Source organism: Otolemur garnettii, unplaced genomic scaffold (genome assembly GCF_000181295.1).
Source record: "Otolemur garnettii isolate 467f Iridium unplaced genomic scaffold, OtoGar3 scaffold00106, whole genome shotgun sequence".
Classification (NCBI taxonomy): Eukaryota; Metazoa; Chordata; class Mammalia; order Primates; family Galagidae; genus Otolemur; species Otolemur garnettii.
In genome coordinates, this window is record NW_003852501.1 from 5,411,560 (window position 1) to 5,425,700 (window position 14,141).

At 44.1% G+C, this 14,141-nt stretch overlaps 1 protein-coding gene across 2 annotated transcripts in view; it reads right to left on the bottom strand.

Moving 5' to 3' along the window:
- Positions 1 to 14,141, bottom strand: part of ATP8A2 (ATPase phospholipid transporting 8A2) — a 625,592-nt gene that overhangs the window by 159,771 nt on the left and 451,680 nt on the right. For both annotated transcript variants that reach the window (XM_012809508.2, XM_012809509.2), the window contains 2 exons: positions 12,091 to 12,213; positions 9,973 to 10,051 (listed from right to left, as the gene is read on the bottom strand). In XM_012809508.2, coding sequence (XP_012664962.1) covers positions 9,973 to 10,051; positions 12,091 to 12,213 — 202 coding nt within the window. The remainder of the gene's footprint in view (positions 1 to 9,972; positions 10,052 to 12,090; positions 12,214 to 14,141) is intronic.

The window sequence follows — 14,141 nt, forward strand, 5'->3', positions numbered from 1 at the left end:
AAAAAAAAAAGAAAACGTCTTTCTGTCATTTCACTGTCTTTATTTTAGTTATATATTTAAAATTTCGAGTACACTTTTTTGAAAGGCGGGAAAAAATGTCCCCAAACCTATGTGAATAGTGAATAGTTGAGTTCCCCTCAACAGCCTTTCACTAGCAGGGGTGTTCAACCTTTTGGCTTCTCTCCACACCTTTGGAAGAATAAGAATTGTCTTGGGCCACATATTAAATACACAAACACTAATAAAACCTGATGAGCAAAAACAAACAAGCAAACAAAAAAAAGGTCTATGCATACTTTCTGTGATATCCCACACCACAGATAAGCAAAAAAAATCCTCACATAATTTGAATGCAGTCCGTGGGCCACAGGTTGGACACCCCTAAACATAGTAAGTACGTTATTTCAGAGAAAGCAATATGGGAGTATAGGTAGATATTTAAGGGTGGGTGTGGGGGCAGCTGAGAGGGAAAAGGAAATTTCAGGAAAAAAGGAGATTAGCCTACATCAGGCAGGGTAGAAATATATGCTGAGGAGGTAGGGAGGGATTACAGGGGTGTCTGTAAGAACGGGTGAGGTCAGCAGGGGTCAAACCACATGAGGCTCTAAAAAGGTTCCTATTAAGGAAATCCATTCAAAGTGCCTGTGGAGACGTGTGACCTCACCAGACCTTTGTTTCCTTACTTTAACCAGAGTGGAGCTGAGCCTTCCTAGCAGAAACCATCCATCATTAGTACACAAAGGCCCACTGCATCAGAACAGCTGAATTTACCTGAACCACTGAGGTCAGGGAGCCTTCTACAAATCCATGAGCAGATCCACCCTTGGGCGAGGGCTGAGCTGAGAGAGGGCATTATCTGTACCCAAAATCCCAGGGGGAAACTTCCACAGGATAAGGAAAAAGAGTGGGACAAATTCCCCACCTGCAGGGTTTGATAAAACGCTGGGTCATTTTTAGAACAGTCTGTAATTGCAAAGGATGTAAAATTTAATATAATGCTTATTACACACATGAAGAGGGTCATAAAATGATAGAGAGCCTGTCCCAGGCTCTTGGAAACAATACAGAGTTATTGCTTCAGGATTCACTGACCCAAGGCAGAAGGCCAGGCTGTTCTTACACACTTAATGTTATTTGCAAAATCTGGTTGGGTCCAGGGACCCACAGAATGTAGGATTAGCCAAACGAGGTCTGGAAACCTAGTCACTAAAACAGACCCTTGCGAACAACTGGGACAAAACCACAGGGGCCCTCCACCTTAGCAGTAACTGCCCCAAAATGCTTCATGCAAAAACCTCTTTGAAAAACACTTGTGGGAAAAGCCACAATCTGTCCAAAAAGCATGTCTCATTTTCTAAACAGACAGAATGATGAAGGAACTTATTTCAGAATATTCCAAAGGACTAAGTTGATGCCATTTTTAAAGATGCCATTTTGATTAAATGCTCATTAAAAACATTACATCATCACCCAGCTAAACCACAAAATATGTTCAGAAATGGCTCTGACAAAAGACAAGATCTGCAGACAAAGTTATATAGCATAGTGCTGCATGGTCAAAAAATATCAGGGTGTAATAATCCTGAAAACAGATGGGGTGTGCATACGTGTCTACTGTTAGTGTGGTAACAATCAGTGCACACCTCAGTTGAGTACGGCAGGCATCTCCCACCCAGGACTCAGCAGGCAGAGTCAAGGTGGAGGTGGCACCATTCCCTGGACATCCAGGCAATGGCCAAGACATTCTGGTTGGAGAGCAGATGCTAAGCTCCTATTGCTTTCCCTCTCTCCCTCCTCACTTCGAGAACTTCCAGCAGCACTCTAGCAGAGCAGTCTGGATTCCAGAACATTCACTGTACCAACCCCCTTCTAACCTGAAATACTCCAGGAGCTCATAGGAGGGACACAACAGCCAGCTACAACTAGACTTGCATCAAGACGGAAGACCTAGTCCAACTTTAAGATAATTAATTCAAAAGTAAACTTCGAGAACTTTACCCGCTCATATTGTTCTGTACCATACTTGAAATTGTACTATATTGTACTGTGCTATAATTGAAACTATTCTTTCTGCTTCCAACATTATGAATTCATGAAGAGAACAATTACTTTTTCCTTTCTCTGTAAAGAGTGGCACAAAATATTGGAGGGTGCTTTATAAAAGGTAGGGTTTATATAATAATTAGTGCTTACATTACATTTGTAACCAGCACTGCTGGGTTAAATTCCTGGTTACATAAACCTTTTGCTGGATTTTTTCTTCTCTATTTGCCATTTCTGCTGGATAAAGTTAAGGACATGAAAATCAAATTTCAATCTTTTTCTTTTATGCTTTTGTTTACTAAAAATAGATTTGAAAAAGGAAGTAAAAATGATGCAAAGTCAACTTGCAATGTCCAAACAGTCACCTGCGAGGCTGCAACCTGTTTCTCATTGCTGGGTGAATGGTTAAGTGACGTTTCCTGGCCTCCTGCGAGAGGTGGGCCCTGACAATGGTTCTTGCCAATCAGATGTGAGCAGAACACGTGGATCACTTCCTGGTAGGCAAGGGTAAGGGCAAACAATCCCCCTCCTCCAAATGATCTTCTCTCATCCCTCCCAGAGTTGGGGCTGAGGGTGCATTAATGGAGTCCCACTGTGTTGATATGGAGGGTATGTTTTAATCGGGCATGGTAAGATAGGCAGACATGGCTATAACTATTATGATGGAAGAGGATGACCCCACAGACCTCAGAAGTGGGAGATGCAGGACTGTGGGGGAAGCACCAGGTAGGTGAGAAGGCAGAGAGGGCAGCCAGAGGGCGGCCTAGGGCCTGCACAGGCTCTCACAGGAACAGGTAAGGCAGGGTTGGTATACTGAGTAAATTTAGGACTGGATAACCTGAGTAATTCAGGTGGGCTCTGGGCTATGGGGGTGGGTCCCCTCGTGACAGGTGTCTCCAGAGTAATGGAAAGGTGGCAGTGGGGATATTGGCTTGGCCTGAGTGAGGCTGCAGTGAAGTTGTGGCTGGAGGTGTGGTTGGTCTGTGTATCAAAGTCACACATGCAGGACAGTCATTTGCTGTCTTTAGGAATTAGCTAGCCCTAGGAGGGGCAGTCTTTCCACTCTCATGGCCCCATACGCCAGAGATCAAGAATATGGAAAATAGTGCCCCACGTCTGTAATCCTAGCACTATGGAGGCTAAGGCAGGTGGATTGGCTGGGCTCACAGGTTTGAGACCAATCTGAGCCAGAGAGAGACCCCGTTTCTAAATATAGCCGGGTGTTGTGGTGGGTGCCTGTAGTCCCAGCTACTCAGGAGGCTGAGGCAAGAGGATTGCTTGAGTCCAAGAGTTGGAGGTTGCTATGAGCTATGATGCCATGGCACTCTACCAAGGGTGACACAGTGAGACTCTGTTTCAAAAAAAAGAATATGGAAAATAAGAAAAACATAGTCAGGTGGTACCTGTGGCTCAGTGTGTAGGGTACTGACCCCATATACTGAGGGGTGGTGGGTTTGAACCCGGCCCCGGCCAAACTGCAACAAAAAATAGCTGGGTGTTGTGGTGGGCGCCTGTGGTCACACCTACTCAGGAGGCTGAGGCAGGAGGATCACCTGAGCCCAGGAGCTGGAGGTTGCTGTGAGCTGACGCTAGGGCACTCTACCAAGGGTGACAAAGTGAGACTCTATCTCTAAAAGAGGGAAAGAGAGAGGGGAATGGGGAAGGGGAGAAGGGAAGGGAAGGGAAACACAGTCAATACACCCAGGAAGTGAATATTCTCCCACTAGACAGTGACACTGTGAGAAGCACATCTTTGTGGGCACAGCCCCTGAGATTCCTTAGCTTAAGACACCTTGATTCAGCTTCCTCTGAGCATGAAATCTGGGAACACTGCTCACACTTCTTACAGCATCACACCAGACTCAGCTGTTTAAAATACACGTAACACAGAGTTTATTAAAAGAGACAGTGAAACACAAGAAATACTGAACTGACTGAAAGCAATGGCCCTTCCCACACAGGTCCGTGTTTCAGGACGTATGCGGCGGACACTGTCATTATAGAGAAACACAATTGCTCAAGTCTGAGCTTTACCTTAGCTGTTCTGATTGCATTTGAAACCAACCAAAAGCAAACAAAGAATTTGTATTTGAAATTTGGAAAGCTCACAATACGTTTTAAACATACTATGGTTGGGCTAGAAACCAGTGACTTAGATTTATGAGCTGTAGTTTCATTTGTATAATCTAAAAAATGTTCAGAGTATTCTGCCTTTCCAGTTGTTTGGAAGCCAGCTCCCTTTCCTTCACTTACATGTGTCAGGATTTTATGAACTTCTATCACACTCTGCCCCCTCCATGGGTCTCCTCATATGCCAGAGGCCACAGGGTCTCTTTCTGTGCCATTTAGCTCTTCATGCCCATCTTGGAATCTTTTACATTATTTTAGACCTTTTCTAAACTGCACACAGTACTGTCAGTGACTTTTAAAGGGGAACAAAATGCCAGCATGTTGTTTCTTTAAAATATAGCATTTTCTTAGCCTTTGGGGCTGCAAAAGCACATTCTCCTGACAGGTTTAAGACACAGATCAGGTGGAGCAGGAAAGTATTGGTTAATGCACTAACTAGAACCTTCTAGTTCTACCTCTAATCCCCCACCCACTTCTCTCCCACCATCATCACTATACTAGACCACACAAGAGGTCACCAACTGGACTCCAACAATCATCCTTGCCCATGTGGTTATATTAAAAGAAATCACATCCTATGGCTCAATGGTTCCCATTACACTTACTTCCAAGGCCATCTGTGTCCCACAATCCTACACCTAACCCCTCTCCCTACCCCAGATCTGCCTTCTTTGACTTGGAACCATTTCTTCACCCCAGACTATTCCTACCACCTGAAACTTTCCTCTGTTCTTTTCCTAAGCTCACTTCTACTCATCCATCAACTCTGTTGCCACATCCTCCGGGAAGCAACCCTGAAAATCCAGCCCAGGTTAGTTTTCCTTGGAATACCTTCCATTGACCTTGACCTTCTGCTTTGGTAACACGCTTGTTCCAGTCTGGCCTTCTCGAGGTGTAAGTCCCATGATGGCAGGGGACCTGTCTGTTATATACATTACTGCATCCCCAGAACCCACCAGGAGGAGCACACTCATTTATCTTCTGTTTTTTTTAATGAGTGAATAATTGCATTTAAGAAGTTGCAACCTCAGAGAACGGTGGCGGTCCTGCCCAAATTTAGCTTAATGGGAAATAATGCAAATCATCAGGATTTACATGATATAAAACACTCAAGTTTACAGTAACAGGACATACAAAAGTCAGAAATAGTTTAACCTAAAAAGACCTCACAGTGCCACAGGCAGAGAGAGGTATGCTAAATTTTATTTTACACATTTATTAAAAAGTATAAAATAGTCTTCTCCCAAAATGTTGAAAAGCCTCATAGTTGAATTAGTTTCTATACATAAGTATCCATATGGTAATTTTTCTTTTTAAAAGGTGAAGCAATTGTTTCCATGGTGTGGGCTCTGAGGAATCAAGAACAAATTTTTTAGAAGCCCTTTTCTGCTGTTAAGTATATTCTCTTTCCATCAGCTGCCTCTGAAATTCCATCGAGAAAAATCTGAAAATTTCCTGTTATAAAATCAAAACTGATTTTATGTTCTTTTGCCAATAACCACATTCTACTTCAAGAACGGTTGCTCAATTATGCTAGCTGGACACACCAGTGGGAAAGCTTAGTGTGGGTGACACAAGGGCTCCGGATGAACCTTGGTCCCTGTGAAGGTGACATCCTGGTTTTAACCTAGAATCACTTTTCAGATCACAGGGTGGGAGCTGCTGGCACACCATGGGAGTAAGCATAAGGTTGTGATGGTTGGAAGAAATCTGATTTACTGAATTGCTTGAGTGGAAAAATTTATTTTGAAACTTGAAATGAATCATCACAAACTCCATCAGCAAAGGAGTGCTTTGAAAAGTCTCTCCAAAACCACACAAAAATAAGCAAAGCAAAATTCCTGGAAGCATTCTAGGGAATGAACAATGTACCCACACCTTCTCAAAAATCTTTCTTCCCGATAATTATGTTGCCTTGCTCAAAGTAAACAGCCCTTGTATGTACCCAAGCCTCTCTACATTGATGGTGAAGAGAGGATTTTCTAGTACAACTCTCCATCTTTACGACATAATTCACACAGTATCAGATGGAGAGATGAAGCTACTGTAGGGACCTTAACCCTTGGTCAAGGGATACCACTCCGGGGCTTTGGGTATGGGCTGGGGTCTGAAGGATGGCTTCTGGCTGCACCTAGTGGGTGCAGAGAGGCCTGGAGGTGCTCATCTGCTAGACCAGGGTTCTACAGGCTTTGAAAAGTACCCCAGTTTGTTTCAAACTGGTCTCTTTGTGGGTGGAGCAGATACATCTTTCCAAATGGCAATTCAGGGTGTAATAAGAACTCACTTGTATTGAAGACAGCAAATCAGCATACATAAACAAGCAATCCAATCAGCTGATATATGGGTCCTCTGGAACTTAACAATCTTTCTTAATTTCCACCACTGACTCCCTGCTGCCCCCACCCACACTCCCCCACATAAAAACCAACCCACACACTTGACAAATCCTGTGTAAAGCTTCTCTGCAGAGCAGTCCACCGCACCATGTAATTCTCCCACTTCCATCCCTGCACTGAGAAAATGTCCCCACCAGGTAGGCATGCTCGATCCCTCCCTCACTCCTTTGCCCCTTTTCCAGCCGGGACCCTCTCTCTGTGCTGTGGCCACTTGGCTGGGGGTGGTGCTGCCCACCACGCAGGGGACACTGGAAGTGGGTGGAGGCACATTCTGATCCACAGTGGTCAGGAGGATTGGAAGGGGGAGGAGGCTGTGTTGGTCTGTCTGGGCTGCTACCACAAAACGCCATAAATGCGTGGCTTGTAAACAGAAGTTTATTTCTCACCATTCTGGAGGCTGGAAGTCCAAGATGGGTGCACTGGCAGGTTCAGTGTTGGGTGAGGGTCCATTCCTTGTGTGGTAGAGGCACAAATGAGCTCTCTGAGGTCCCTTTTGCAAGGGCTTTCATCCCATTCATGAGGGTTTCACACTCATGACCTAATTACCTCCCAAAGGCCTCACCTCCTACTGCCATCACCTTGTGGGGCAGGTTTAAACATAGGAATTTGGGGGATACATGAACATTCAGACAGCAGGAGCTTACCACACTACTGTCCTGAAACACTCATCAGAGTGTGACAAAGAACAATCAGTCGTCCAGGCTTCCCCTACCCTGAAAGCTCAGGTCCTGTACACCTGCTTGGTCCTGGCTGGGAACGCTCCTTCTTCCCACCTTCCTCACATCTCTCCTGTCCCATCTGACCCCTACTCATCTTTCAAGAACTCCCTGACTCAGCAGACCAGGTTGTGTCTCTGTATGATGATAAGCCTTACCATAGCCCATAGCTGGTGATTAAGACGGTTGGAAATACTTGACCATGAACTCCAATTTGGGGGAGCCCCCATGGGCAAGAGAGGCAGCATCAGGTTTGCTGATGTCTATGTCCAGGGAACTCTCAGAGGGTCCAACATGTCACAGGTGTGCCACAATCTTGCCACAATCTTGCCGAATACGTTCTTCTTAAACATATTCCTTCCTCTCCAAATACAATCCCATTCCTGGCTTTTACCCTCCCTAAGTTCTCCCCCAGAACATCCAGAGATCTGCAGAGTATCCTTGCCGCCAGTTTTCCTTCTACCATTCACAAACACAATAGGTTTATCTTCCCAAACTGCAAGGGCCATAAAGCTGTCTTTGACCAAGACGCTGTACTGACCCTTGAATGCCTGAGCAATTACATCCCAATTTCCTAACCTCACATTAATAGCCCTCTGCAAACCAGTTTAACTGCCTTCCCAAACTTTTCCCTATCTTCCACCTTTCAAGTGCTGATCTGCTCACAGTTTTCCCCTTATGTTTTGGACATAAATATTACCTAAATTAATAAGGTTAACAAGCAATCATGTAATAATTTTTATATTGTGCTAATTCTAAAATATTCAGAGGTAGTCAACTAATGAACAAGAACACCAATGGTTTTCTGTTGTTCAGTGCTAATTCACTTCATGTTTGCAATTTAGTTCTCCTTAAACAGTTTCACTCAATAGGTTATTGTTTGCAACATAACTTCAAAAAACCTATACTGAAGGGTCAGTGAATATAATGAAATAATGACACTGATGGTCATAGTATATGTATTTAAAAAGCACCTTACTGGTTGGCTGGTAGGCAATTTGCCAAATGTCAGGGAAATAGATGAGGATCATAGAACCAAACTTAAAGTTCACTTTATGTTAAATTTTAGGTAAGTTAGCAACTGTTGGGAGTTTACTTCCTTTTTAACATATAGCACATTAGGTAAATGAATGGATTTACGTGATGGAATTCCAGGCAAACAGTAACAATTCCATCATAAACTACAAGCCTCAAACTCAAAGCACATGATCATATCTCCAGAACTAGAAAGCCATTGTCTCTGCCACAAAGGGGCCACGTTAATTCCTTCGGAAATGGGCAAGTAAATGTCCATCTTGTAAAATATCTGAGAGTCCAAGGAGAAAACATTTTGAGTTCAAAACACAGGAGGACATCTAGAGAAGAAAGGTAGGGGGGAGTCTCACTTGAGGCCAGTCCATGCTATTTGCTCTCTCTTCCTAAGTGCAAAAGCCTGGGCTCAGGTCCAGAAGGATCACCACCCAGATTGCTCTTGCACTCATTAAACACGCTGTTCCCCTTCACCAGGTCCATCTTGCTACAGTGATGGCGACAATCATAGCTTCTGAAACAAAATTGCATAAAGCCAGCCCTCTTATACTTGCAAACCCTTACTTACAAACCATTTTTAAAACAAATTAATTCCACTATGAGTACAAATGAATCACAAGAAAGATTTAAAGTTATAAGAAAATGATTTCACTACAATGCTCTTATATGGGACTGGGACTAGAAGTGGAAAATTTAATTCTCTGATCTAAAGACTTAGGGAACTTTGAAGGCAAAGGAGTTCTGATGAAATTGAAAGAACAGGTCATAGGGCATAATAAATTGGCTGAGCATGCATTTTCTATTGTCAGTATTTAATAGGTTAAAGAGTATTAGTGAGGATGAATCATTTCTGCTTGAAGCATAAAACACATTGAGGCAGAAACAAAGACGCTTGGAAACTTTATATTCTTTAGTTCTCTGAACAATAAAAGGCCTTGTCTAGTCAACATTTGGAGTAATATTTCCCAGGGGCATTGTTACTATTTGAGAGAGATGAAAGAGTAGCATTCTCATGATACATTTTCATTTTCTGAGACTAAAGGTATGTCTCTTTAGGAGGCTGTGTTAGGATGTATTAAGAATTGGAAACTAACACAAAGTTGGCCATGGTTCTCAGACATCCTCTTCTAGAGGACAGACAACTTTCTAAAGGCTACAAACCCTCCAGAGAAATTGTAGCCTCAGTCCTCAGAAAAATTATAACCTCAGAAGGTGTACATCAAGGAAAGGAAACTAAAAAACAACTAGGAATAAGATTAAACTCTTAGAAGATTCAAGTTATTCTGCAATATGGAGAAAAGAGGCTTGGAAATGGATACCCACGTAATTAATAGAGAATTTCAAAGTCAAGGACAAGAGCTACTGACTTTAGCACAGTCATTTTTCTTAAGATCCCTGACTCAAACAGTTATTGAAAATTGAGTTTGGAAGTCCTTTTATTCACACCATCCAATCAACTGGTAAGAAAACGGGTTCTCAAAGCCAGAATTGAGCTGTAAACATGGAACTCGCTCACATTAGATTTTAGGTATGGCTTCCCTGTAAAACGTGTTGTAATTTTTCATTCTACAGAACTGGAAAAAAAAAATTGTGAACATGCTGGCAACCAGAGGAGCTGCGACGTTACTTATGGACAGTTGAAATCATAAAGCCGTTACCGTGCTCCAATGCTTTCATGGGAAACCAGAAGAGGATGAGGGAGTGGACCAAGGCGTTGATGCAGTGACCCCAGAAAACCTACGGAAAAAACAAACCAAAGGAGTCAGGAGCTGCCCCCAAACTCTTGACCTCTGTGTAGCTCAACAAATGCTGCACTGTGCAGGATTGTGGCAGCCCACTGCCCAGCTCCAGGAGCAGCATATTACTCTTGAATTTGAAAAACAAAAAAACCCCCAACTATTTCTTAATTTTTCTCTACAGGAGACTGGACTATCTCCGTAAGATATTACTTTAGTATAAAGACTAAAATACATATCCACATGCATACAAACCAACACACAATCTATTCATGACTGAAAAGGAGTGATCAGTTTTCTTCACTATCGTTAGGAGAGTCAACATTTTACAACCACCCAGGAAAAGGGTATTAGGTGAAAACTGTTCATAACAGACTGAAATGCGTATGTACTTTTGAAAGCGTGAGAAAATGTTTTCGTTGTAAATTCTCACATAGCGTGATCACGCTTCTGTTTGGTTCCTTTAGATCTCTCTCGTTCAACCTTTAATTTCTGGGTTTAGAAATTCTCTTTATTTTAATGCTTGAAAGGTGAACCGAAAGAACACGCGTTCAGTTTAACCTAAACTTTAGTGTCATTGACACATTTTAATCATCCTCTTAACCCCTGAGGTGACAGAACTATTAAAGCTAAATTACATGCACCTAAACATCTACAACTTTGTTCTGGGAATTGTTACATAGTGGTAGGACAATAAAACATAATAAAAAAACATTATTATAAGACGATAGGATTTCCCCCCTTTTGCGCCACTGTCTCTGAGTTCTCTGTCAAAAGAAAAAAAAAAATGAAAGAAAGTAAAAGGAAAATTTCAAAGTGCCCGAAACTAAATTTTAGGGCCTTTTCAGCTCTTTTGCCCTTGACTAAGGTCCATTCCCGACTCATGTCCCACCCTTAAATGGGCTTTGAATTCAAACTCTCCAGAAAACAGAATTAATTTAGGTAAATAATGCAGAGAAAATGGGTCTTGTCATCCCTTTAACAGAATCAAAGTGAACAACACTTGATACAGCCACTCACCCAAGTCTCTCTGGAAGAAAGTCGAACCAACAGGGTCCCTTTTATTTTGTCCAGTCTCGGACGTGCCTATTGCACCCACTCAGAGTAGGGCAGCCGTGAAGGACGCCTGTCAGTAACACTTAGCTCAGAAGCAAAACCTTCAGAGACCGTGCTCTTGCTGAGGCCTGGAGAGGTCACTGTTATGTCATCCCCAGGGGCCACCCACACAAATTGTGAACATCGCCACACACAGGACTGTAACTAAACCAGGTGACGGACCTCCGTGTAAACTTCTGAATCCTAACTGCACAAAAACCTAAGACAGAAACACAGGCCTGCCTACATCTCACCCGCTCCTCTCCCTGCCAGGCACACGCCGGCCTGTTGGGCAGGGGTACCCGAGTACTCTGCCATTCTCAGCCGTGACTGGCCTTTGCCATTCCAAACTGTGCAATCCTTTAACATCCAACCCAGCTTCTGCTTGTGCATCTCAGGGTTACCTACACCTCTTCTGTCTCCTTTCTGATTCTCTGGTCTGAAAACAAAACAACACAACAACAACAAAACACACACAAAAGAAACTCCAAGCAAAAACGAACCATGACTCACTCAGTCCCTGGCTGCAGATCTAGCCAAATAAAAACCCAGCAAGGCAAGCTGCTGGCAGGCCTCAGCACAAGGCTGTGTGAGGGGGTGAGGGGGCCCTGTTGACTGATCCTGAAGGGCCAGGGGTGTGGGTGCTGCTGGCCACATTGACCTCAGAGGCTTCAGAAATGGTAGAAAGGAGTCAGCAAACTGGAACTGAAAGATGCACCCCACACATCATGGGAACGTCACCCCAGAAACCATCTCCAATTCACTGGGCTTGCTGTGTGTATGTGTGTGTGGGGGGGGTGGGTAGGTGGGGAGGGTGTGGTATCAAAGTTTCTCAAACGTTCCCTTCAAGCTTCAACTGTCTCACAAGCAGATGACCAGAATGGAACGCAGAAAGCAGAGCCATGCCTTTCTGAGGTGACAATTCCATAAGCACACCCTGTTTACCTTGGTGTTGAAGCCTTCGGCGTTCTGGGTGATTTTGTAGAGCTGTGGAAACCTGAGCATGCTCTCCTGAGTGCAGGACCTCTCGAAGATTCCCAGAGTGAAGGGCGGCAAAGCCGTGAAAATCTGCCAGGAGAACAATAAGCCATTAAGGGCAGCCCTCCCCACTCTCACAGCTTCGGTGCTTCTCTTTTCCCAAAAGATGACTTCATTTCCAGTCAAGTCCAAACCTGAGAGTCCATGATCCACAGCTCCCCAGACACCCTCCAAACAGAGAAAATAAATGAAAGACCATTTTTGTGTTGATCAGTGTGAAATGCATGCATGGAACTCTGGACACTGAAAACAACACCATAAACTATTTGATTCACCAGGAAATTTTGTTCAATTAACGACCACTTTCCATTGTAAATTGGGCAGCGATGTAGGATGGTGCCACTGTTAGCTCTGTGAAGTGTTGTACTTTCTGCTCAACTGGCTGAGGCCCAATTTTACAACTTCCCACTCTGGTTTTATACTCAAATTTCAGGAAGCATAACAGGACTTCATCCATTTATTCACCCATTAGACGTCAATGTGAATGAATTACAGGCCAGACACTGTGGTGAACACCAGGAATACAGAGATTTACAAACTGAAGCAGAAAGAAGGAAAGGAGGCAGGTCCCGGAGGTGGGCTGGGTGACAGTGGGCTGACAGGTATAGAGACAAATACAGGGTGTCCCTGAAGTTCATGTGCAATTTACTATGTTAACATAAACACGGACCTCTGGGGAATTACTTACAGGGGAGAAGATGAAGGAAGAGACGGGAGAGCCATGAAAAGATTCTTGCACCAAAGGCTATCTGACCTGCAAGGTACTGGACCCATGGAGTCCAGTAGGATGACAGCGTGGGGATGAGGGGCACCCCAGGAAGCTTCCCTATGAGAGATACACCCTGACAACACTCCGAGGCATCAGTGATATCCAGGAGCATATTTGGAGGTGTTGAACAAAGTTGATGGGAGGTCATCACTTGGACTTAGCTCTGGCATTTGGCCCCAGCAGACCAGATGAAAACAGAACCGAGTCACTCCTGTTGCCAGTGGCTTCATCCAACTGAACTGTGAAATACCCGAGTTTTCAAAAAAGACCTCAGGAAATTCAAAGCAACTGATCTGAAAGGACGTAGTTAACTTGAGCCAGCCGCAGAAGGGAGTCCCTTCGTATTCCAACTCTCTAGTCGTTTGAAAGAACCAATCAGCTTTTGTTCTGTGTCTGATTTCTTGTGCCTTTTTCTCATTTTTTTCAAGAGGCAGCTTCCTGCTCTATCACCCAGGCTAGAGTGGAGTGGTGTGATCACGGATTACACCTGGGTTCAAGTGATCTGTTTCTGCTGCCCAGGTAGCTGGGACAATAGGGGCATAATACTGCATCCAGCAGATTTTTCTATTTTGTTTGTAGAGACACAGTCTTGCTATGTAGCCTAAGCTAGTGTCAAACTCCCAGCCTCAAGCAGTCCTCATGCTGTGGCCTCCCAGCGTGCATGGATTCTAAGTGTGAGCCACCGTGCCCAGACTCTTCAGCCCACACCCTCCGGCATATGGGACCGGCGCCTTCCGCTTTTGAGCCACAGGGACCGCGCCGAATTTGATTTTTAAATGTTTGTAATTTTTGTCTTTCGTCAGAAGGATCTTCCAAAACACATGGATGGTAGACAGTGGCTAGTTGAGGGTGTGGAGTGAGATGAGGACGGGAGGACACCAAATACCCTCCTGTGACAATGACTTCCTGGGGAGATGGCACCTTCTAACACTCTAACTTTCACTTGTACTCACAGGCATGTGGTGCATGCTCACATTTCAGCGTTAGGAAGATAAAGCTGGGTGCGAGGAAGGGTTTGGAAGAAACATGCCACTTCATGTAATTTCCACCCAGGGCATGATGTGGCCTGAAGGTCATTCTTTACTTGATTCTGGGCCTGGATACTCACTGCCCAGTGTCAGCATCAATCGAAGCCACACCCAGAGACCCAGAAGCTCTCAGGCCTATGGGAACAGTATGTGTGTCTCCA